This window comes from Zonotrichia albicollis, chromosome 19 (assembly GCF_047830755.1).
Source record: "Zonotrichia albicollis isolate bZonAlb1 chromosome 19, bZonAlb1.hap1, whole genome shotgun sequence".
Lineage (NCBI taxonomy): Eukaryota > Metazoa > Chordata > Aves > Passeriformes > Passerellidae > Zonotrichia > Zonotrichia albicollis.
Window position 1 is genome coordinate 5,037,747 of NC_133837.1, and position 23,603 is coordinate 5,061,349.

The following is a 23,603-nucleotide window of genomic DNA, read 5'->3' on the forward strand; positions in this document are numbered from 1 at the left end:
TCGAGAATCAATTAATCTTAAATTGATTATTTAGAAATACTGTGAAGTGAAAGATGAATAGTATCACTTCCATCCCTGGAGGTGTTCAAGGCCAGGCTGGAGCGGGCTTGGAGCATCCTGGTCCAGGAGAGGGTGTCCCTGCCCATGGCAGGGGTGGGATGAGATGGACTTTAAGGTCCCTTTCCATCAAAAATTTCACCATTCTGTGATTCCATGATTCTGTCGTTGAGTGGGGTTTTTATTTTTTGGTTTGGTTTGTAAGGTTTTGGGGTTTTTTTTTGTGTGTGCGTTTTTAATTTTTTAAAAATTATTATTATTATTTTTTGCCAGGTGTTATCTAGTGCCGAGAAATTACAAATCTGAAAAACTGGTAGAAATAACTTTATTTTAAGGGCAGGGAGATTTCCACCGCTTTAAACAGGAAAAGGTTGCTTTGCCTGCCAAAACTGCATTTCCCATAGTGCACAAGGGCTCTCACATCGGGCTGGGTCAGCTGATCCAGACACCGAAATGTTCTTTATTTCCTGTGCAGGACATGGAAATGTACGAGCGGCTCATCCTCCCTTCGTCAGGTGATTGAGAGGCCGGGGAGCGCAATTCTGATTTCAGCAATGCCGAGAAGCTGAGCCGATTCACCTGCTCGATATTGGGAAAGGGATGCCATGGAGTAACACCCTGCAGTCAGCCCTAAAACCTCATGGGAACAGGTAGAGACAATCCTGGGCTTCACCTTTTCTACCACACCTTCTTATTTTTCAACTTTTGTTGCACATTATTTAAAAGGTTTCCAGGATTTTTGATTAATTGATAATTTCTGGTAGCTAATAAGTAGCCCTGAGTAATCATTGTCAGCCCTAAAACCTCATGGGAATAGGTAGAGACAATCCTGGGCTTCACCTTTTCTACCACACCTTCCTATTTTTCAAGTTTTGTTGCATATTATTTAAAAGGTTTCCAGGATTCTTGATTAATTGATAATTTCTGGTAGCTAATAAGTAGCCTTAAGTAATCATTATTTTTGAAGCTTGCTTTCTTTTATGCTTGTTTTTTTTTTAAACAGAGGTTAAGAGGAAACTTTTAAAAGAAAAAAGAGTAGTTTTTCCAGACTGAAGCTGAGGACTTGGGAAAAATACACAAAATGTCTCCGGAAGGAAAAAAGCTTTTCAACATCATTATTTTGGGAGTCTCGTTTATGTTTATATTCACTGCTTTCCAATCCTGTGGTAACATCGCGGTAGGTGTCACTTTCAGTTCGTGCCACGTTTCTCTCTCAGTTATTTATCCTGGCTTGTCTTTTGTGTGTTCTAATGTTGCTTTACTTGGCATTTCCTAATGTGCACAATACTTTGACATTTATCTTCTTTTGGTTTAATTTGAAGTAGATTAATGTGTTTAACCAAATAATTCAGCAGGTTATCTCTTTATGATAGCATAGCTACATATACAACTGAGCCTGGTTGCTTGGAAAGTAGAAAAATACTCTTATAAAATGTTTGCGGTTTAAAATAATATCTGCTTTAACACTCGTGATGTTAGACAGTTGAATTACACTGAGCCTTGCATATTCTGTCTTGTCCCTTTCAAAATATTTGCCTAAGTTATTATTAACCATGCTATTATTAATGGGATTTTCATAATCTAACAAACTAGATATTGAGGGGGAGTATGAGGATAACACCTGGCAAATAGATTTCTGCAATTGCTAAACTGCCAAGTCACCTTTCAGCTGAAGGAGTTGCTGCTATTTAGTATCTCTTTGCAGAGCAAAAATTGAGCATAGCATAATCCAAATTTGCTGTTACTATTTAAATTTTTAGACTTTTGTTGCTGCCAGGTTTAGCCCTTTAACTTCCTGAGCTGTATTGTTAGTTTGCTCCTGCAGGGCAGTTAGATTTCAACATCCCCTTTGAGCCCACAGGGCTTACAGCTCTTTTCTTGCATGCAAGAAGGATCCTTGCTGGGTTCAGAGAGATAAATGCCCTTCACTGCATTACAGAAAATTACAGAAATATTTAGACGGTATATTACAGAATAAGACAGAAATATTACAGAAATAACTACTTGGGGTAGTTTTTGTAAGTTCCAGTGCGGTGTGATACTTTCTGTGAGCTCTCAAGGGCAGCCCAGTGATCTCAGAAATTCTGCAATGAATTCAGCACCTCACTGAATTGAACTTTGTGATCATGCAGTCATGTAATTCATTGTCATAAAAGTCTGTACAAGTGACTTTCAGTCAGATCTGCCTGCCAGTCCAACTAACTGCATGGTCTCATGATCACTAAAGCTGACTCAAGAGGAAAAAAGGAATAGGGAAATAATGGGAAGCTGAAAAGAGTGGAAACTCTTATCAGAGATTCATAGTTAAGTCAAGATTATTCTGAAGCTTCTCCTTTTTTCCCCACTTTTATAATTAAGATAGTCATATGTAGCTACATAAGAAAGGTCTTAAGTGAAGCAGAAGTTTTGTGAAGTATTTTAGCTAACTTATAAAATTATGATTTAATAATAAAGTACTAATTTCTTCTTCAAACATAGATGTTTCCTTGCCAAGTAACTCCTGCATCTTTGTTGTGGAGGTGGTGTGAGTTGTAATTAACATTTTAAATTCTTTGTAGTGTCTATTAATGAATAATTCTAATGTTTGATACTGACTTCAAACCAATGCAGGTGTTTTCCAAAATACAAGATAGATTCTGACATATTACAATGTATAATCTTCTCCTCACAGCAAACTGTTATCACAAATTTAAACAACACAGACTTCCATGGCAGTGGCTACACAAGGTAATTACACACATTTTCTTCTTACTTTGCTCCTTGCAGGGTGAACTTAGTTACAGCAGAGAGACACTCTCAAGAGATTGCAGAGTTCTGCTGACTTCATAATTTATTGACACACTTAAAGCAGTTTAAAACAGGCTTCTCACAGCTCTGCTCTGAATTATTTCCAGTTGAACTACATATCTGGTTTGCATGTTTTCTTTGTAGGGTGAAAAACCACTGTCATCACATTCTCAACATTTGCCTTAGGAGGTGAAGAAGCTGGAAGTTTAAAAATAAATAAAACTGCTAACTCAGGCCTTGGTTGTTTGCTTTTGTCCATGGTGTTTGTGTAGGACAGGTGGTGTGGATCAGCTCTCAGGAAATACAACTCAGATGTGAAAGGAGCAGTCAGAAAGCCAAGCAAAGCCACAAAAAACCATTCTCATTGAGTCAAACTTGTCAGGCATGATCAGGGACCTTTTGCATTCCAAATTAATCTGTCCTGTAGGAAAACCTCAGTGTTCCTTTGAAGGGTTTACTGTCTTAATTTAAACTAAAAATGCCACTGGCACTAAATATGTGTGTAAAATTTCTGTGGTGTATCTGGCAGAAGATGAAAACCTCACTGACAGATAAATGAGGTTCTAGAACATTCTCCTCTAGACTTACAGATACAAAATACAATAACTGCTGTTCAGGCAGTTTGACAAGTGCATGCTGTAAATTCCAAGATATCATTGCCTGCAGTAGTTTGGGACTCTGCTCAGTAATCCAGGGAATATTGTTCACTCCTGTATTCCCACATGGGTGAAGGGAACAGAAGAAAGTAGGGAAATGAACCATTGAAGTTTTGCTGTTAAGTTATGTATGTACTTAACCTGATATTTTGAAATCCACTGATCACTCTTAAGTCATATTTTAGCCTATATTTTATTTTAAGTATTTAACACTCTTTTTTTTTTAAATTTTTGTAGCATGTCCATTATTTATGGAGTACTGTCTGCATCAAATCTTATATCACCTTCACTAGTTGCAATAGTGGGACCTCAATTCTCTATGGTTATTAGTGGTGTGTTTTATAGGTAAGTATTAATTTTGAGTTTTTTCCTGCTTCCTTGGAAATATTTTAAAATTTTTTTTCACATCTAAGGCTCCTGTGCCATACATGAAATTGTACTGGCTAAGCAAAGCCTCTCACAGAGATATTCCAGGTGTTTAACTGCAGAGTACTGGAAACAGCACATTTTTTTCCACAGCATTTCCAGACTTTGCTGACTGTGGAATTGAGGTTATGGTCTCAGATTAATAACAATATTTTAAAAATTCTATGTGCTTAGAAGGGTAAAAAGATTTTTCACATACAACCTGTTTTTCAACATTCCTTAGGAGAGAGTGACTGATTTAGAAGCACCTAAAGTGCTTTAATCTGATTGTTAAAGAGCATTGTCCACTTTAGGTCAGTATTCAATGCCCTGATCTCTTCTGTTCCAGCCTGTACATTGCAGTCTTCATCCAGCCAGCTACATGGGCTTTCTACACTGCCTCTGTGCTTATTGGCATTGCAGCTGCTGGTAAGCATTGTTCTTACTCTGCTGACTGTTTTTTATGAGATTTGAATATGCCTTTAAAATATTTTTATTTCCTGAACAATATATTCTGTCTGTTTCAGTCCTCTGGACAGCCCAGGGAAATTGCTTGACTGAAAATTCTGATGAAAACACCATTGGAAGGAACAGTGGGATATTTTGGGCACTCCTACAGTTCAGGTAAACTTTATTTGTTAATTAATTTTTTTTGGTTGTGCACACATTCTGCCTTTTGCACATTTTGCATTGAAAATGACTCCCCTGGGACCTTGCAGTCAGTGGGAAGGAGAGATGGAAGCAATATTTTTATTGGTGCTGTGCATTACAGAACAGGGAATGAAAGAAAGCTGAGTATTGCAATCTCAGCTGCTAAAAAGATCTATTTCTGTTAGGGGAGCATTTGAGGGATGTAACAACAATTTTGGTTGTGGAGGGCTGTTCCAATTTGTGTCCTTTATTGAGGGAAAAGTTGGTTCTCACTGCCAAGGTGAAGATGCTAAAGTTGGACCTGGCAGTCAGAAGCCAGAAGAGAAATCTTGTTTTTGATGGCTTTCTGATATTAAACTTTGAGTGCTGCTCAACTGAAAAAATCAACAAAAAGCTCAGCATCAAGAAGGGCAGTGAGAACAAGGCAGGGAATGCTGTGTTGTGGCCATCAAGTGTTCTGTGCAGAGATAGTTAATGCCTCTCATGGGAGTGTAATACAATTAGGACATAGAAAAAAAAAATTGAAATTATACAAGAAGATAGAGCTGATGGCTTGAGGAGAAACTGAAAAGGTTGGGACTCTTTCCTGTGGAGGAACAGCAGCTGAGGATGGTTATACCCAAAATGTGGGGGCTGAGTGTGGAACTATTGCTCACCAAATGCTGCTGTGCTGAACTGGGGTCACTGGGTGAGAGCAGGGAGGGACTGGTTTGAGACAGATAAAGTGCTTTTTACAGTGGGTGATTAAATTTTGGGAGCTTGCAGCCTTGGGAGTGTGTAGAGTTGGATGGTGTGAGCAGGATTGAAAAGGAATCAAAATTCATGGGAGACAGGTGCACAAATAGTTCCTGAAGAGGGATCCTTTTACCACCTCTAATGCAGCAGTTCTGAATATTCTCCCAGAAAATATATCTGGGGGATAACCAGGGGAATGAATTGCAGAAATGCTTAGGGAGCTGAGCCTGCATTGCTGATGCTGCTGTGGGGATGGGATCCAAGCTGGGAGAGCGTCAGCCTGAAGCAGCATGCATTTGTCAAACTTTGTGTTTCTAAAGTTTTCAGTTCCAGAATTAACCCCTCAGTATGTTATCAGAGTAGCAAATTCCACAAACCCACCTGATTGTGGGTTTTACAGTGAGTAAAATACATGGGTTCATGAGAAGAAAATTAGCTTTAAAACTGTTTAAAATAATTTATTCAGAATGACTGTATTTTGGGAAATGGTAGTTAGGGACACAGAATTTCCTTGAGCTGAACAATCCTTCAGACAAAACACATGACCCTGCAGAGGAAGTATTACAAAATCACCTCCAGAAATATGTCAGCTTTCTAATCTACGTGCTTCCAGAATTAGAAGCAGCTTAGATGCAGATTTCTTCATTTTTGCCACCACCTTGTGTCTTGATTGATAAAAACGAATAGCCAGCATTTTGGGGCAGAATCCCCAAATTTGTTTGAGTTTTATATAGAAGCAGTTGACATGGAGAGTGACTCTTGTCTTTATTTCTTTCACAATTGCACAGCTTTGAGATGTTGTTGTTGTTGTATAAAATAGTACTAATGGAGTGTTAGTACCCTAATATTTTCATAGAATGTATTGTTGACCTTTATTCTTTTTGTTTTCAGCTTGATTTTTGGAAATCTGTACATATACTTGGCTTGGCAAGGAAAAACTCACATATCAGGTGGGTACTGCTTGTTTATGTGGCCAACCTTTAAATACAGTAGCATGGATTAACAGATGAAATAATGAGCTCCAAAGTGGCAGGAAGCTTATACAAAAGCAGACTTTTATTTTTTTTTTCCTCCCAGTTTATTGTAGGTAGTCTCTTCTTGGAGATTTTCCACAACAGCTACTCTGGGATTTTCCCTGTGCACACACATTTGTGCCAAAATTCACCTGGGGAAATTGTTCTGGCTGTGTGTGTAATAATGTACACACTGTCCTATTCCAAAGGCAGCTCCTGGTGTGGAGGGTTCTTTAAATCCTACTGGAGATTGATAAAGCTATGAAATAAAGGAAAATAAAGGAAAACCATCTCAGTTTTTACTTCATGTCTACATTAAATATGCTGGCACAAAGCACTGTTGGGGGCAGTGGCTGAGATGAGGCAGCACTGCTGGGAGAGTGGAGAAAGAACTCCCTTCCTTTCTTGGCAGAGTTTATGAGATGAACTTCCTGATGGGATTGTAATTAATGCTGTATTTTTTCCATTTGATGTTGTGCTTGATTGGCAAAGAGCAGGAACTGAGTAACAGTAGACTTTATTCATGTTCTTGAGCCACACAATGTCAATAATCTGGTTTTAAACCAAAGATTTCTGTCAACTGTTCAGGCCAAGGAAAGTAGAGGGGTGGAAATTCACTAAGAAAAGTGGTGAAAATAAATTTTAAAAATCAAAAATGAGTGCTGCTGGGAAGGCAGTTCTCTGTAAACAGGTAAGTTTGATTCTCCTGTTCTATAATTACAGATAATTTTCCTTATTTAGTGCTAATGTTGAATATCTACTAGAATGGTCAGTTCTTTTAACTTTTAACAGATGATTTAATTCTGCTTAAGTCAATCAGGCATAAGATGTTGACTTTTAAATGATAATTATCAGGTTTCAGAAATAACAGAACAGAGAGAACAGTTCACTTCTTGTTTCTGTTAGCTCCATCTTTTCAGGTTCTCCACAGATACAGGTTTGGTAATGTCACACTGGCTAAATTTAAAGGTCATTTTCTGCATCCTCTCACCTGTAATTCAAAGGTTTAAGTGTTGCTGGAAATACTGGAGACACTTTGAACCTGGGGAAGGGTCTCAAATTCTGTGCATTCCAAACTTCACTGCTCTGCTCACCACAGAATAGAGCAATTAACTGTGAGGCAGTTCTGCTCTTACACATCCCTCCATCTTAAATGTCTTGAGATTCCTCTTTATTGGAAAATTTTATATGAAACCCTAACAGCATTTAAAAATCAAATCTTATTTTACTACCTACATAAAAATAGCACAGTCAGTTCAAGCTGTGAAGCACACCTTCTCTTTTTGGATCTGTGATCATACCCAAGTTATTTTTGGGACAAGTTTGCAAGGGGGAAGTAAATACAAGCATAGATAATATCTTCAGGGTCATGCATTAGTTCAGTCACAACTGTTTGCTGTTATTGGCTTTTTTCCCTGCTTAATGCTGGTAATTGGGGGTGGCTTTTGCATTAAATGTGACTGTGCTGCAGTAACCAACTTTTTAGCAGAATTGTCCCCTATAGCTGCTGTGACAGTTACTGAGGTTTTGGTGGTTTTAATGCCTACAGTTTATGATGTCATGGTTCTGATGCTGGTCAAGAGATTCTCTTAGATATCTGAAGGGGTTTGGGGCAGTTTGTGTCCAGTCTGAATTATATAAATATTCAGAGATGTACTTTCTTCTGCTAATAATTTATGCACTTCCTTTAATTGGCTGCTCCTTGGTCATGGCCTTTGCATGGCAGAGAATGCGAGGGACCTCTTTAATTTGCTGATATTTTATTAGCACCATAAAACTGAGACAGGAGTTTGCCAGCAGCTCCATGTGGAAGGTAAGCTAGAAAATTAGTGTGTGTTCAACACTGTAGCATGTGTGTGTTAGTTGTTGGAAGGTAGCTGGATTGGTTTGGATCTCTTCTGCACATCTGGTTATGGCTCTTGTTTGTTTTTCCACAGAGAGCGATCGCAGAACTGTCTTCATTGCTCTGACTGTTATCAGTCTTGTGGGCACAGTTCTGTTCTTTCTGATTAGGAAACAAGAGGACACAAAAGCTCCAGGGGATGATGATTCCACTAATGAAATCCTGGGGGAGAGCTCGTAAGTGTTGATGGCAATAAATGTTGTCACAGCTCCAGAGGAACACTGTGCATTCACTTCCCCTCTGTGCTGGGAACAGGAGTCTTATCAGCAATCTGGTGGATTCACAGATTTAACACAAAAGTGTCTGTGTTTTAACAATGAGAATATCTGAGAAATAATGTTATTGATAAGGCATATTCTCAAGGGTGAAGTTCAGTACTGCACATGAAGTTTTTCCTTTGATAAGCAAGTGCCTTGCAAAAGATAAGCTTCACCTCTTCTCCACTGATTATTATTTATCTTGCCCTCATCAGCCCATTTGAAAGGCTGGAATAAACAGAAAGTGCTCCTTTTTTATAGATTGTTTTACAAACTAGAACATGTTTTTCTCCTATCTTCTCTAAGTATATATTCCACCCTGATAAATACATTAGAAATGCACAGTTACACAGATTCAGTGCAGTTTTGCCTGAGGCATCAGCTTAAATATTTTTGCTTTATTTAAAGAACAATGAAAATGTTAGAAAAACATTAGTGAGCATGCCTGTGGAAAAAAATGTTGAAAGCTAAAAATGTTCAAGAGAAAGATTCTGTTAAGCAAGCATTCACCAGTGCAGGCAGCAAATTGATTTTGTGGTTACTTTAGATCTCAGAAACTTTAAAAAATACGTTGGCATATTCTAGTAGAAAATGTACAGAAAGTTTGAAAAATGAAGGTGCCTTCCAGCACAGCAATAAAGTGATTTTTCTCTTCCATTTTGACCAAATAATTTGTTTACCCAGGTCTGCACGAAACAAAATGATGAGAGCAGTGGCTGCCTTCAGTAAGTACAATTTCACATAAGAGTTGCTTCAGCAGAACCTGGCATCTCCTTGCCAGCTCTCTGTGTTTGTGCTGATGATGTGATCATGTACAAACCACTTCAATCACATACCTGAGTGCTCCAGGAGAGATGTGGAGTGTTCCTCCTTTGATGTGATTCAGATCCAAACTGCTTTACAACAGGGAGCACAAAAGGAGCAGGTTACTCCTTGGGAGAGGCAGTGAGACTGAAAAATAAAAACCAGCAAACATATGAAGATAAAAAGAAGTCAAATAGGTTGTTTGATTTTTGTCACCAGTTAACAGTTTAGAACTGAAGCATCTGCAGTTCCCTTTGAAGCTTGATGTGTTCTGCCTGAGACTGTTAAATTTGTTGTGAGGATTGGAGATCTTCACTGAAAATCTATTTATCCTTTTAGGAGACAGTTGCCATGAACTGAGAGTACAAAAATACAGAGAGCAGAAAATTGTCTGATAATTGAAAACTCTGTATCTCCTCTTTAATATTTTCCCCACTGCATTTCTTACAAAACACAATTTTTGGATGGCACATTTCTTCTAGATGGCAGATTTGAGTTGGTTTATTTGACACTCTGCTGTAACAAACAGTAAATAAAACTTTAATACACAGTTTGTATAATAACCAATTCTTGCTTTAAGCAAAGAGCAGAAGTAACTGAAGATTATCTTAGTAGTGTCCTCAGAAGTTTTATTAATTTTCTTTATTGTTTCCTTACAGAGAAATCTATTACACTGAGCTTCACCAAAGAGATGCTGCTTCTCAGTGTTACCACAGCCTACACAGGTATGAAGCCAGCAGAATTTCACCATGGAGCACTGGCAGGGCATTGTTTGGAATTTTAACAACAGACTGGAATTTTAATCCATATCTCTGAACACATTATTTGGATATTTTAATTATTTTTGGGTTACTCATGACATTTCTGTGTCCTGGGAAGGAGCAGGGGTGCATCCAAACCTGCAGGTGCTGGTTCAGTAAAGTTCTGGGTCCCAAAGTGAGAGGCAAAATTTACAGAGCTGGCTTTTATGGGATTTGATATTGCACTGTCAATAGATTGGAGATTGTTTGTTTAATGCAGCTGTATTGCATTTGAATTAAAGGAATGTTTGTACATCCTCCCTTCATTAAGCCATGGGAGATTCCCAATGCTCTTCATTTTAGTCATGGTTCAATTGGGAATCAGTTTAGTAATTTCCAGCTGTTTTTATCAATAGGATTTGCTGTGGCAAGAGTTCTCACCCTTTTTAGCAACTTTCAGTTAAACTTGGTCTGCCATCCTTGGAGCAATGTATGAGTTGTAAAATAAAAATGTATTTTTGCAATATACGTGATTCTTCCACCAAAAAACCCCTATAAAATCCTTGAGGTTTTTTTGAGAGCATTTCTTGCTCCTTATTTGGCTTCAGATAGAGTTTTTTTCATGCTCAAATTAGGTTATTTTATAAAATAGATGCACTTTTCAGAGCCTTAGCTCTGAGTCACCGTTAGGAAAAATAATTGTTATGTGAAAAGAGAAACTTCGATGTGAAGAAAATATCAACATTGCAATTTCCAGCAGCTCCTGGTAGAGAAACAGCAGGAGTAACTCTGGAGTTGGGTTGCTCCAGCCACTAATCTGAGTTACAAATGACTTCACAGCATCTCCAGTGTTGTGTTAACCCAGATTAATTCAATGAATTCACATGGATGGGAATGTGGAGCAAGATAACGAGGGAAGGGAGTCAGTCAGGTTTTGCCTGAATATCCTGAAATTTGGCTTTACAGGTGGCATAAAAATAACTCAGTCCAGACTGGGGAAAAAAATATCTGCTGCCATCTTCTGGATCTGGGTTGGTGTTGCTACTTTCTGTAGGAAAACAGAAAATTCTCTGAGGCCAACAAGGGTTTTTATTCCAAAATTACTGGAGTTATGATGCTCCAAGTGCACCCTTGTTATTGAAGCCACACAGTTCATCCAGGCAGGGCAGGGTGAGCTATACCAGCATTTGGCTGTAGCCAAAAAGCAAAGGATATAAATGAGAAAGTGTATTTAAAACAACACAAAATGTTACTCCTAAACAAAGAAATACAGCTTAAAATAAAACTTTGTTATTGAGTTTAGATTTTTAAATTAATGGTTGCTCATGGTAATGTCACCTTTCCTCACACTAATGGCAATAGAAAGGAAGAAAGAGAATTTAAAACAATTGTTCAGAATTTAAAACTGTTTTGAAACAGTTTAAAACAGAATTTAAAGCAGTTGTTCTTTCTCAGCTTAAATTCATTATGTATCTATAAAAAAGTTAATTTTAGGATTCTTAGCTCCTTATTGGTATTTGAGCCTGCAGGGACTTTCAGGAATGCCATAACTTGAAGGGGGGGGAAATCCTTAAATGAAATTGTGCCTTATTTCTTCAGTTACTTTGTGTTATTTCACATGGCATTTTTTATTTGATAAAATTCCAGAGTTTTTGTAGAAGTAGAAATATAAACTGTAGGTTTACATTTGTTTAATATAGCAAAATATAAACATATATATTTATTATAAACCTATATTTTAGATATTGTTGAATATAAACATTTTAGGTGTTGGGTCAAGAGTAGCAGCCCTGAACCTTGGTGCCTGTGACACCAATTAGTGTCACTTTTCTAATGTGGTTTTCAGGAACTGGTATAGAAAAATATAATAATTACATCATTTAAAATTCCCTTTTTGCTTTTATTACCCACATCTGATTTAAATACATGATTTGAAAGATACCTGAGGGCAAAAAGCCTTTAGACATAAAGATTTTTCCATGACTTTTATGAGAGTGCATCTATCAGTTCTGCCTGGTTTTCTTCCAAGGTTTGGTGTTAACATTCTTTTCTGGAGTGTATGGAACCTGCATTGGTGCTGTGAACAGGTTTGGCAGTGAAGAGAAAAGCCTGATTGGTCTCTCTGGTATTTTTATTGGTGTTGGAGAAATCTTGGGTGAGTCTAAACTTGCTACCTTTTGATAACAAAAAGGATTAGGCTGATGCAGTTATTACATTTATTTTATTTTTTTGTTGTTGTTGTTTTGTGGTTTTTTTGTGTGTTTGGAGCTTCCAGCAATAATTATGTGAACATAAAATGAAATAGCAGCAATAGAATTGGCACTGTGGTTCCTCACTGCACTGTGAATTATACCTTACACTGTGTGAAGTGGATGTAAACCAATTCTAATATTCTGCATTCCTCTGTGGAGGAATAGACAGACTTCAAACGTGAGAAACACTGGGCTGCAGTGTTATTAGGGAATTGAAACCATTTTGCTATTTTATATAGTATTATGTTTGCATTTTTATTACTTCTTGAGTGATATCATTTTAAAATTTTTGAATAAATGCTTACACTAAGGATTTCTTCCTTTAAAAAGTTTGCTTGTGTTAAATGAGATGTGATATTTGAATAAATCTGGCTACAGGTAATATTCATTAAGTAAATGTTTCTTTTTTTCTGTAGACTCAAGCACTGAGGTGTTTAGCAAAAATCCACTGTTCATTAGCAGCTCAGATCCATTGAGTTGCATGTTTTTCAATTAAGAGCTGAGCACAGGCTGTCCATTTCCACTTAGTGATGGTGCAATACTGAGCTGCTGGTTAAATACTTGCCAAAAGCTGAAATATGTTCATCAGCCCCCATCTGATCAATCTCCTGCCCCATTTCCCTGGCAAACTCCTTGGGGCTGTTTGCATGTCAGTCAATCTTCGTTATCCGATGTGGGAACGTTTATAATTTAAATTGTCAGTATTTAAATCTCCACTTCTGATGGAATTCTCTCCTTTTTCTGCTCCTGCAGGGGGAGGAATCTTTGGCTTGCTGAGCAAGAGGAGTCGCTCTGGCAGGAACCCAGTGGTGATGCTGGGCATCCTTGTCCACTTCATTGCCTTTTATTTGATTTTTTTCAACATGCCAAATGATGCCCCCATTGCTCCTATGGAAGGAACAGATCAAGTTGCTTATATGATTCCAAGGTAGGTGGGATTTGTTTTTTTTTTTTTGCCTTTGGTAACTCAGGAGGTGCATAAAACAGATTGTTTCTCTGCAGAAAATTTCTTGAATTTTTTTTTTTTTTCTGTGTAGTGACTAACTCCCTGGAAAAGCTTTCAGGAATTCTGTTTTTGTTAAAGGTAGATATTCCACCAGTGTGCACCCAATTTAGGAACTTGAATGGCATAAGAATAAAAAGCCTGGGGATGAATAATAGCAGTTGTGTCACTTGGCAACTGATGTTTCTGACATGTAGCACAATAGCAAGACCAGCATCTATTGTAGTGAGTGTTAAGAATTCAGTTTATTTTAAAACAGTCTTGGGCTCAGTTTTACATCAGGGAGCACCAGCCTTGCCCTGTTGCTCTGCTTTTTAAAGTCTTCCAGTGCTTTTTGTCCAATTCCACTTGATGTGACTGCAGCCTGTCCCTTACAGCACTCAGTGTTTGGGGGAAGGATATAGAAAGCTTTCTTATCTCGTCATTACAACTTTCTTTTGGGCTGTATTTTTACCAATTTGTGTGAAAATCCTGTGCTGTCAGTTTTGCAGACCCAGCTGCTAACTTGCATTCTAAGCATTTGTGCCTGTGCAGGTGACTGCTCTTAGCTGGAATATTTTTCTGCCAAATGAATTGGTATTTCTCTAACATTCCTGCAGATTTTTGAACTCACCATGTGCCTCAGCCTTTAATCACTGCTGTGTGGGTTTTGTGGCTCCAAGCACTGAAACCTTATTTTAGTGATTCCAATTCAGTGCAGAATTGACTGCAGGTAACAGTAACAGAAGTCTTGGCATTCAAGAAATTAAAGCTGCAGAAATTACTCCTTTTGCCAAGTCAGGCATTCCCAGCTCTTTTCTGGGGAAATTAAAAGTGTGATAACTTTCTTCCATTTCCACTTTCCAAATAAGCCTGCCAGAAACACTTTATAGATGTGTGAGCTGTTTGAAGGAATGGCTTTGAAATTGGAATTACTTTCTCCTTCAGCAAGGAGGTGGCCATGCTCTGCAGCTTCCTGCTGGGGCTGGGGGACAGCTGCTTCAACACCCAGCTCCTCAGCATTTTGGGATTCCTGTATTCAGAGGACAGTGCTCCTGCCTTTGCCATCTTTAAGTTTGTCCAGGTATTGCCTAACACAGCTTTTTGCAAGTAGGATTGTTGGGATGCTACTGAATTACTGGGTTGGGTTTTTTAATCAGCTGAGAAAAATGTCTCTGCACATTATTTCATGCTGAATTTTGGTGAAAAATAGTTTTATGAAGCTGGAAACAGTTTCTTAAAGCTTTGTCTGTGTTGTTTCTAGACAAAGTGGTTTGAAATACCAGAGATTTTGGTAGTGGTTTTACCATTTGAAATACCAGCTTGCAATGCTACAAACACTTTGGAGTTTGGTGATCATTTTCTACAGTTGGATGCTGTTTAAATAACAAGTAAAAACTAAATCTGTTGTGGGACATGCTGAGACATATGTTGAGGTATAATGAAGCCTTAAGATTCTCTATCTACTACAAAAGCATTCTGAGAGCTTCATATTAAACTGTCTCTGTGTCACTTTGATAATCCTTCTGTAGCAGCACCAGCCTGGAAATCTCCACTGATAATCTTTTCCCTTTGTTTTTCCTCTCAGTCCATCTGTGCTGCAGTTGCCTATTTCTACAGCAACTATTTCCTGCTGCAGTGGCAGCTCCTGATCATGGTGCTGGTGGGTTTCTTTGGAACAATCACCTTCTTCACCGTGGAGTGGGGAGCAGCAGCAGCCCTGGCTGCCCGTGGCTCTGACTACAGCAGCATCTGATCCCTGTGCCAGGAGCAACAGCACATGGGGCTGGGGAAGTGTCAAAAAGGTGAAAAGCTGCTGCAGAGGTTGAGCTGGAGGGAGCTGCTGCTTCAGTGCAGCTGAATGTGAAATAGGAGGGGAAAAAATGCCACATTTGAAAGGCTTTTATTCCTTGCTTTGGCCATCTGAGCATGGTATTGTGTTGTTAAAAATCTGGTATTGGGAATGGAAGGAAATGTAGGGACCCATGTATTGAACAATTCTCTTCTGAGATGTCTCTTTCAGAATGTAATTGCCTAATTTCACTCTACCATGCACTACAGAATTCGTTTGGGGTTTTGTCCCTTAAATTATTTTTCCTATATTCTAGTTCTGCAGACATTTGAATTCCTGTATTGAATGAGTGATATTTTTATAAGGTAGATTATATTGCAGATCGTGTCTGCACAGCTGAGAAATCAATTTGGCATTGAATTTTTCAACAATTAGATGTGAGGAAGTATTTCTGTGGGAAATGTTGCCTTATTCTGTATCCCTCAGCTCCTTGTTTCCCAACCATTTGTTTGTTAATCTATTTCATGTGCTTAAGTTGTCAGGTCCATGGGGTTTTTTGTTTGGTTGGGTTTTTTTAATGTTGTGGGCTTTTTTGGGTTTGCTGTTTTTAATTTTTTTTTTTCTGTAAAGAAGTCAATCAGGTTATAGTGTGACATGATAGATTTTTACAAGAATTTGAAGAAATCACCCTTGGCCATCTGAAGGCTGGGATATTGATGTTGGAAAACAGCTTCTGGCTCAGCATCTCAGGATTGAGCTGTGTTGGGAAAGGTGCTGAACCTTCCTCAGGGTATTGCTTTATGAAGGACCATAATCCAGAGCTTCCCTCCCAGAATCCCAAGTATTTCTTTTGAGTTCAGTAGCATTTTTATCAATGATGGAAATCTGTGATGGGAGCACTAAGACAATTTTTAAAAATATAAATAGTCTCAGAATGTGAACTGTCAGAACAATACTGCAGTGTTTATTCTACTGCATTACCTGAAACACTTGTCCTAAGTTGTTTTACTCAGTCTGTTTTGGGAAAATTGAAGTGTAATTGAAGTGTAATCTTACTCCATCAAATAGGAAGGCAAGGTTACAGGCATAGTAACTGAATTTTAATCCAGAGCTGTTATAGGTGATGTAACAGGCAGTGACTGCAGCTCACCCTGACTTCAGCTGCCTACATAAAACTCTGCAGTTGTGTTTGGTGGGCAGAGAGCAGGCAAGGAACACTCAGGAGGTGTTTTTAGACACTCCATGGAGCTATTTTTAGAAAAGTACAATTCACCAACCTTCTTTTATGCCCAATCAGAATGTTAATGCCTTGTCTTTAAAGACAATTTTAAAAAGACACTTTTACATGTCAGTAGCTCCCACGTGTTGTAACCGTGTGGGAGCTGCCAAGGTTAACCCTGGGGAGGGAGGGTGGCATCTCCTGTGACATCTCCTGTGACATTTGCTGTCACTTGTGCTCTCCAGGAGCAGTGTCACAAGTGCAGCACAGCCAAACAGCCCAGGGGCATCTTTTTACAGGGATGGAGAAAGGGATTTTTAAATTCCCAGGGATAGAGAAAGGGATTTTTAAATTCACAGCAGGTTCTTGCTGTGAGATCAGCAAGGTGTTAATGGGGGGATTGGAGGGCACCTGAACATCCAGCAAGCTGAGAAATCTGTGAGGACAAGCAGCAGAGAGAGGTTTCTGTGTATTCCCAGGAGATTTAATGAATGATGTAAAAGAGAATGAGGCAGAACATGGATTTGAGTGAGGGGTTACCAGAGCCATTCCAATCTGTCAGGCAGCCTGAAAAAGCATTCAGTGCTCAATCAATATGTGATTAATGGGACCAGCAGCACTGCAAAGCCTCTCTCTCTCCCACTCCTGTTGTCCTGCAATTTGCAGCATATGATTTTTATATACTGAGCACTACAAATGTGTGGATTAAAGGGTGCTGCCACTGATTAAAATTCTCTTGTTGCTACACATTTGCATTTTCTCCAGAGTACCAAAAGGGATAAAGAGCTTTTTTTTTTTTTTTTCCCAAATAGGAATTACTGAAGTTTTTTTTCCTCCAGACCCTGTTCTCCCCATCACCTTAATGAGAGCAGAAAGACTTTGAAAGTTCACAAGGAGCAGTTTGGGGGAAAAAATGATTTTTGGATCTTGTGGTGATGAGTAACTTAAAAGTGCTTTTTAAACAATGTCATTTAATTGTAAGTAGGTTATGGCTCTCATGCTTTTTAAATTGACCCCTTTTAATTATGAACTTCTGTGATGTTCATTTGCCATATGAGAATTATATGAACTATTTTATTACAAATTTGAAGTGCTAAGTTTATGTAGTTTCAAAAAGCATTTTGAAACCAACTCAGAGGGACACTAATGAACAAGGACTTGTGGGTTTTCAGTACCTCTGTGAATCTGATGCTTTACTTTTTTATTTTGCTCTGTTCTGGTCTGACTCAGTATCAGATAATCTTAGAAAGCTGCTCAGAACTATTTATAGGGTCATTAAAGGGAAGTATTATTGCTCTGTGACAAGATTTACAAGAAATCATGGCACTCTCCAAGCTGCATCATGGATAGCTATTCTTTTTTACAATTAACTATATAAGTATTGCTTTTGACATTTGATCTGAAGAGAGAGGCCCCAGTTATTCAGGCTGCTGATGACATATGATTGCTTTTCATTTATTCATATTTCTTTAATATGCCAAGAGCTGAAAGATCCTCTCTAATGTACACAGCTGTTCATTTGGTGGAAATTTTTGGTGTAGCAATATAAAGAGCAGTAACACTGACATCCATTTATGATTCCATCTCTTAAGCAGCATTTACCAACCATGAGGCTGCAGCCCCTTCATTTCACCTCAGTGGCCTTTGCACAATTTCATGTTAATCTGAATTGGGAGCTCACTGTTAAATAAAGAAGGATTTTGCTTTATCTGTGGGTTTGTTTTATATTATAGATTTCATCTTTATAAGCAAAATTATACATGAAGTTGCTTTGGTTTATTAAAAAGTCCTCTTTAATTTTTTTCCCTCATTCTTCTAGGGTGTTACTAAGGTTTAATATCTTGATTTAATATCACAGCCTCATGTTTTTCAAACAAATGCTAAACAGGAAATGAAAACTGCTCTTCTTGACAACTGAGTGCCAAATAAACTGCTACAAATTAGCCTTCAATGAATCTCATATAAACATACCTGTATTTTGTCTTGCCAGTTGGTTTTTATTTTGATACATGGCTGCATGGACTGAGAATCTCCAGAACTGTGGACTTCCTTCCTAATTAATGATGTGGTTTTACTCTTGTGTAATTTAATTACTTTTGTGTTAATTTAATTAGGTACAATCCATGTTAGCAAGTTGAGATAAATAAGAGAACCATTTATAAAATAATTTTTAAAAAATAATTCAGATCTATAATTTTGTGCAGATACTCCCAAACTCTTAAGGGGTATAAAAAAATCCCAAACACCCAGAACCCCCAAAAATCCTTGACCAAGGTCCCTATCTTAGCAGAAACCATTCTGTGGTACAGTTATGAGAAACAAGAAATCTTGTGCTGGTGAGTTCTTTGAATGTTTGTGACCATTTTAAAATATGCTGGAGAGAGAACTTCCTGGTGGGGTTTGCTGTGATTTATGGAAAAATAATTCAAGTGTACAAGGCCATAAGTTCAGGACCACTGAGTTAATCAAAGTTCCTCTGGACCTTCTTGGAATTCCACAAGTTTACTTCAGCTGATGAATGTTCTTCCCTGGACTCCAGCCTAAGTGCCAGCAATTAATGCACAGAGGGGTGAGTGAGCAGAGCACTAAATTCTGTATTTCAGGGCAAACATGAATTGTTTGCTGTCAGTATAAATAGGAAATGCAATGTTCAGCATCATGCCAGGAACCACAACACCCACCTTGGACCCAAACTGTGCAAGTGTGTTAGTCAAGGCACGACCTCACCATCACAACCATTCATTTTCCTGGTGAAATGTGTGTTTGAAGGCTTTATCCACACCTCTGTTTTCCTTGGAGACCCACAAATGTTAATTAAATGGCAGCAGCAGTTAATACCATGTTTTCCTTGATCCCTGTCTAACATGCAGGCAGAAATAATAAAAGATGGGATGATTAAGAGATGGCGCTGAACTGGGAAGTTTGCTGCTTTACAAGCACCTTGCCCTTCTGATCAGACCATGCTGGTTCAAAAGTAAAATTGAGACTCATGATTATCATGGATAAATTCAGAATGGTGCCTTGATTAATTTATTTTTAAAGGTTGAGTTACTACCACAGAGAATCACCAATAAGAGTGGGGAAAACTTCCTTAAAATGCAATAAAGAGAAATCTGGAAGTGAGAATTAGTCTCAGCGGGCACATGAAGGGGGTGCTTTGTTCAATTGAGTTTATGCATTAGAAATTGAGATTTCTATTTAGTCCATACTGCCTCTGTTAAGTTGATTATCTCAGCTGCTGAGAGTCTTCCTCCAAGCTCTCTTTTCGCTTTTATTTACATTTTGACACTGTGCAGAAGTCTAAACGGTGGCAACTTTTTTACCTTTAAAAGGTAGGTCCGTGGGCTGATAATTGGTGATAATTGGGAGCAGGGTCACACAGTGATTATCCCTAATGGAACTCTGATTTCCAGTGAGTGTACTGACTCTTCCTTTCATGGTCACAGGCGCGCAAATAAAAGCGAATTACAGCCATTGTTTTTGTTAATGGGCTCGTTAAGTTGTCGGGATTGCTCTTGTCACTGTTTTAGGAGAGGGAGGCACAGTCTGAACTGATGGTTTTGGAAGTGCTTTGTAAGAGCCAGCTCAGGGAAATGAAGGGGTTGGTTTAGGGCTAAGGAGCCCTTTGGAAATGCTTCTGTCTGGTTTGGACACATCAGTGCAGTGTCTCAGGGCAACCAGGGACTGCTTCAGCTTAGCCTGTCTGAGACCCCATCCTAAGGAGACCCATGCTGTTGTTGAGAAGTGTCTAAATGTTGGTTTGGGGCTATTTTTTCATTTGTTTCCTTTCCCAGTATCCTTTCCTATGATTTCAGTTCCTTTCCTTTTAATTTGAGTGATCTGGTCTGAAAGACTCCAGAAAACCAATCATGGATTGTGTCTTGTTTATCTAAATTTAAATGTGGCTGTGGAGGGCTTTGTCCAGGCTCAAAGTCAGGATTTGGTGCAGGCTCCATCCTGCAAATGAGGGGAATGGAGGGAGCAGCAGGGAACAGCTCTGCTGCCTTGCGATGTTGTGAGATCCCCAGGATGAGGTGAGAGATGAGAGTTTGACTCCATGTTCTCAGAAGGCTGATAAATGATATATATTATATTATATTATATTATATTATATTATATTATATTATATTATATTATATTATATTATATTATATTATATTATATTATATTATATTATATTATATTATATCTTCTCTTACATTCTCATATTCTCTTCTATTCTAGTATATTATATTGTATTCTGTTCTCTTATAAGAAATATAAGAAATTATATACTAAAACTATACTAATTGAAGCTAATTTAACTAGCTTCAATTAAATATATAAGAAATTATATCCTAAAATTATACTAAAGAAAGAGAAAGGGATCCATCACAAGGACAAGAAAAGAATGAATAATAAAAATCTGTGACTGACTCGGAGAGTCCGACACAGCTGGCTGTGATTGGCCATTAATTCAAAACAATTCACATGTTTGGATAAACAATCTCCAGACCACATTCCAGAGGAGCAAAACATGAAGAAGCTGAGGCTTCTCATCTGAAGAAGTAATCCTAGTGGAGAGATTTTTCAGAAAATATCATGGTGACAGCTGCCTCTCATTTGGCTGGGTAATAGATGAAATAATTCAGTTGCAGAGATTAAGATGCTCAGGGTAACAAGGAGGAGGCCAGGACAGATAAATTCTGCGTGCTGCAGTTTCCCCTCAAGATTTAGTAATTTGCAGATGGGCCAAAATCCACTGTGGTTTCACCAATGTGATCTTTGGATGGCCTTGCTATTCTGATTTCTGAGGGGAAGGATCTGTATTCAATACCTGACTGTACAATCCTTTATGTAAGCAAATAGAAAAGAACCTTGCAGGTTAACTTTTGCTGTGCACAGCCCTTTGGGTCTTGGATAAAAGGAGATTCAGGAGTTTGCACTTCAAAGCTAATCGTGAAGGGAGGAAAAAATAGAAGGTTTGTGCCTTAAATGAAAAAAAAATAAATTAGTCATTCTGTCACATGAAAAGGAAATTGCTATTTAAGGTCACTTAGTGAAATTAGCTTCAATTAAGCATCCTTTCTAAATGCAGCGCTTGTTGTCAGAGCCACTCATCTTGTGGTAATGCCTGACCTGCTGAGTTTATGATTATTAATTTGTGTAAAAAAAAATCCCTAAACCCCCTTAAACCAAACAGGTTATTATCTGTGTAATCAGCTGTTGAAAGGAGCTTTGCCACCATGCATCAGTATTTGTTTTGTGCTCACAAAATTGTGACTGACAGAGCATTAGTTTCACAGCTCCAGAGCAGAGTGATGGTGCTGAGGAGGTGTTTCCTCAGCTGGAAATAACTCTGAGCTGAGTTTTTGGGCTGAAATCAGAGGAGTGGAGAGAATCAGAAGCTGCTGGAGCATCCCTGCTCTGTTCCCAGCGTGTGCGTGATGGAGGAAAGCACAGCAGGGAGTGCTCAGCCTTTTCCCTCACTGCAATTTCTCCAAATGCTCATTTAAAATTTGCAGGCCAAACTTTTTAAACTGCCTTTCTTCCCATTATGCCTATTCCTATAAAATATCTGTAATGGATACAAGTGACTGCTGCAGTGTCACTGTGCTCAGCCTGGCACAGGGCAAACCCAGCACGTTCAGCTGCTGCTCCCATCTCAGCGTTTTCTCTGTGTGGAGGTGACCCAGCCTTGGAATTGGCTGCTTTTCCTCCCTGCAGGGCTGGGATTCAACAGGCACCTGTGCTGTAATTGGAAGTTTTGGAGAAAACAGGACACGAGTGAGCCTGAAAAATGAGTGTTCCAGTGCTTGCATTCATCTGCCACCCTTACCCCGCTGCAAGTGAAAGAGAGAAGCGATCACAGGCACATCTTGATGGCATTTATGAGTAATTACAATAATTATACTTGACAAGAGCCTAATTCTGCTGATTCTCAGCGTGTCAGTGAGACACGAAGCGCTGCCCTTGGCAGGGACAGGGAGAGGCAGAGACAGGGACAGGGCTGGGCACCCGTGGGTGTTCAGTGGGATCTGCTGGGACTGTCCCTGCCCACATTCCCAGTTCCACAGAAACAGGTGATTTGGTTTGAACAGACAGGTGTCTGCTAAGGAAGGCCGGAGCCTCCCTTGAAATGGAAAATGTAAACCCCTTCCCACTGAATTATTATAATTTTGAAATTAAGGGGCTCTCAGGCAAAGATGCGGAAATTGGAATAACAGTGCTGTACTATGAAAACTAAAAATTACAAAGGTAATAGTACGAAAAAAACCCAGAAAACAAGCCACTGAGATTCAGAACATGCCCTGCCCCCTGTGTGTGGCACAGCCCCATCCATGGGGGCTCAGCCCTCCTGCAGTGCCAGCTGTGGCTCTGCTGCAGCAGGGATCCTGCACAAGGGGGGAGTTTTCCTCTGCAGCTCCAGGGCTGCTGCAGATGGGCCTGGGCTCCCTCTGGCCATGCAGGGCAGCAGAAAGCTGCTCCTCTGGCAATGCAGGGGGCAAAGGCTGCTGTGCTGGGCCAGGCTCAGATTGGATCCAGGTAGGAATGCTTGGCTCCTCCCCTGGGCGGAGCATCTCCCCATGGGATGCTGGGATTGGATCAGCCCTGCAGGGACACTCAGTGGCCATGGACAGCAGAGATGTCCTGGAGGGAGGGTTGGTGTGGGAGAGATAAAGAAAAAACTGCCCCAGGAACAGCAGAGAACTGCCCCAGCTCCAGCACATGGCACATAGAATACACACATGTCTTACAACCCAGGACAACCAGAAGGAAAATGTCTCCAAGGCAAGGAGAGGGCATTATGCATGCTGGGCTTTACTTCATGCAGAAAGCATTGGATTTTAAGTTTCCTAGCTGGTAGAAATGTTTATGATGTTATGCAGCAAATAAACCACTGGTGGTGGAAATTGCGAGGGGAGAATGGCTTAAAATGCTTCAAGGCTGGAAAGTTCATGTTCAAGACTTCTTCTTTCCTGGATAAAACAGCTTTGTGCTGAGGTACATCCTGGTGTGTTTGTATTGCTGTTAGTGAAGGTGCTGGTTTGGGCACCCTGTGCCCTCGCTGGGGCTGGCACTGCCTCAGGTGTTGGGCAGCCTTGGCAGCCAGGTGTGCTTGGGGATCCCAGTGGGTCTGCTGAGGATGGAACTCCAGGCTTATGGATGCATTCCTGGGGCTGGCACAAGGCCATGGACAACCAGACACTTTTTTTACCCACTCTGAGCTTTTTCTTTCACCAGGCAGGAAAGGTTTTGCTTGGCATTGGTGACAGGGCTGGTGGAAGGGCTCTGAGGGCATAAACTGGGCAGCTTTACACATCCCAGTCTGAACTGTGGGGGAAGAATATATTAGTGTATATTTTCTTT

General features: G+C 39.3%; 1 protein-coding gene across 1 annotated transcript; it reads left to right on the forward strand.

Annotated features, from left to right (window-relative positions):
• Window positions 1-487: 487 nt before the first annotated feature.
• MFSD11 (major facilitator superfamily domain containing 11) lies at window positions 488-19,095 on the forward strand. Its single transcript, XM_074554874.1, has 14 exons — window positions 488-707; window positions 1,061-1,234; window positions 2,729-2,784; window positions 3,738-3,845; window positions 4,255-4,334; window positions 4,433-4,529; window positions 6,183-6,241; window positions 8,242-8,383; window positions 9,149-9,189; window positions 9,928-9,993; window positions 12,038-12,163; window positions 13,014-13,188; window positions 14,191-14,326; window positions 14,831-19,095. The coding sequence occupies exons 2-14, from the start codon at window positions 1,139-1,141 to the stop codon at window positions 14,996-14,998; spliced, it is 1,350 nt and encodes a 449-aa protein (XP_074410975.1). The 5' UTR covers window positions 488-707; window positions 1,061-1,138; the 3' UTR covers window positions 14,999-19,095.
• Window positions 19,096-23,603: the final 4,508 nt, after the last annotated feature.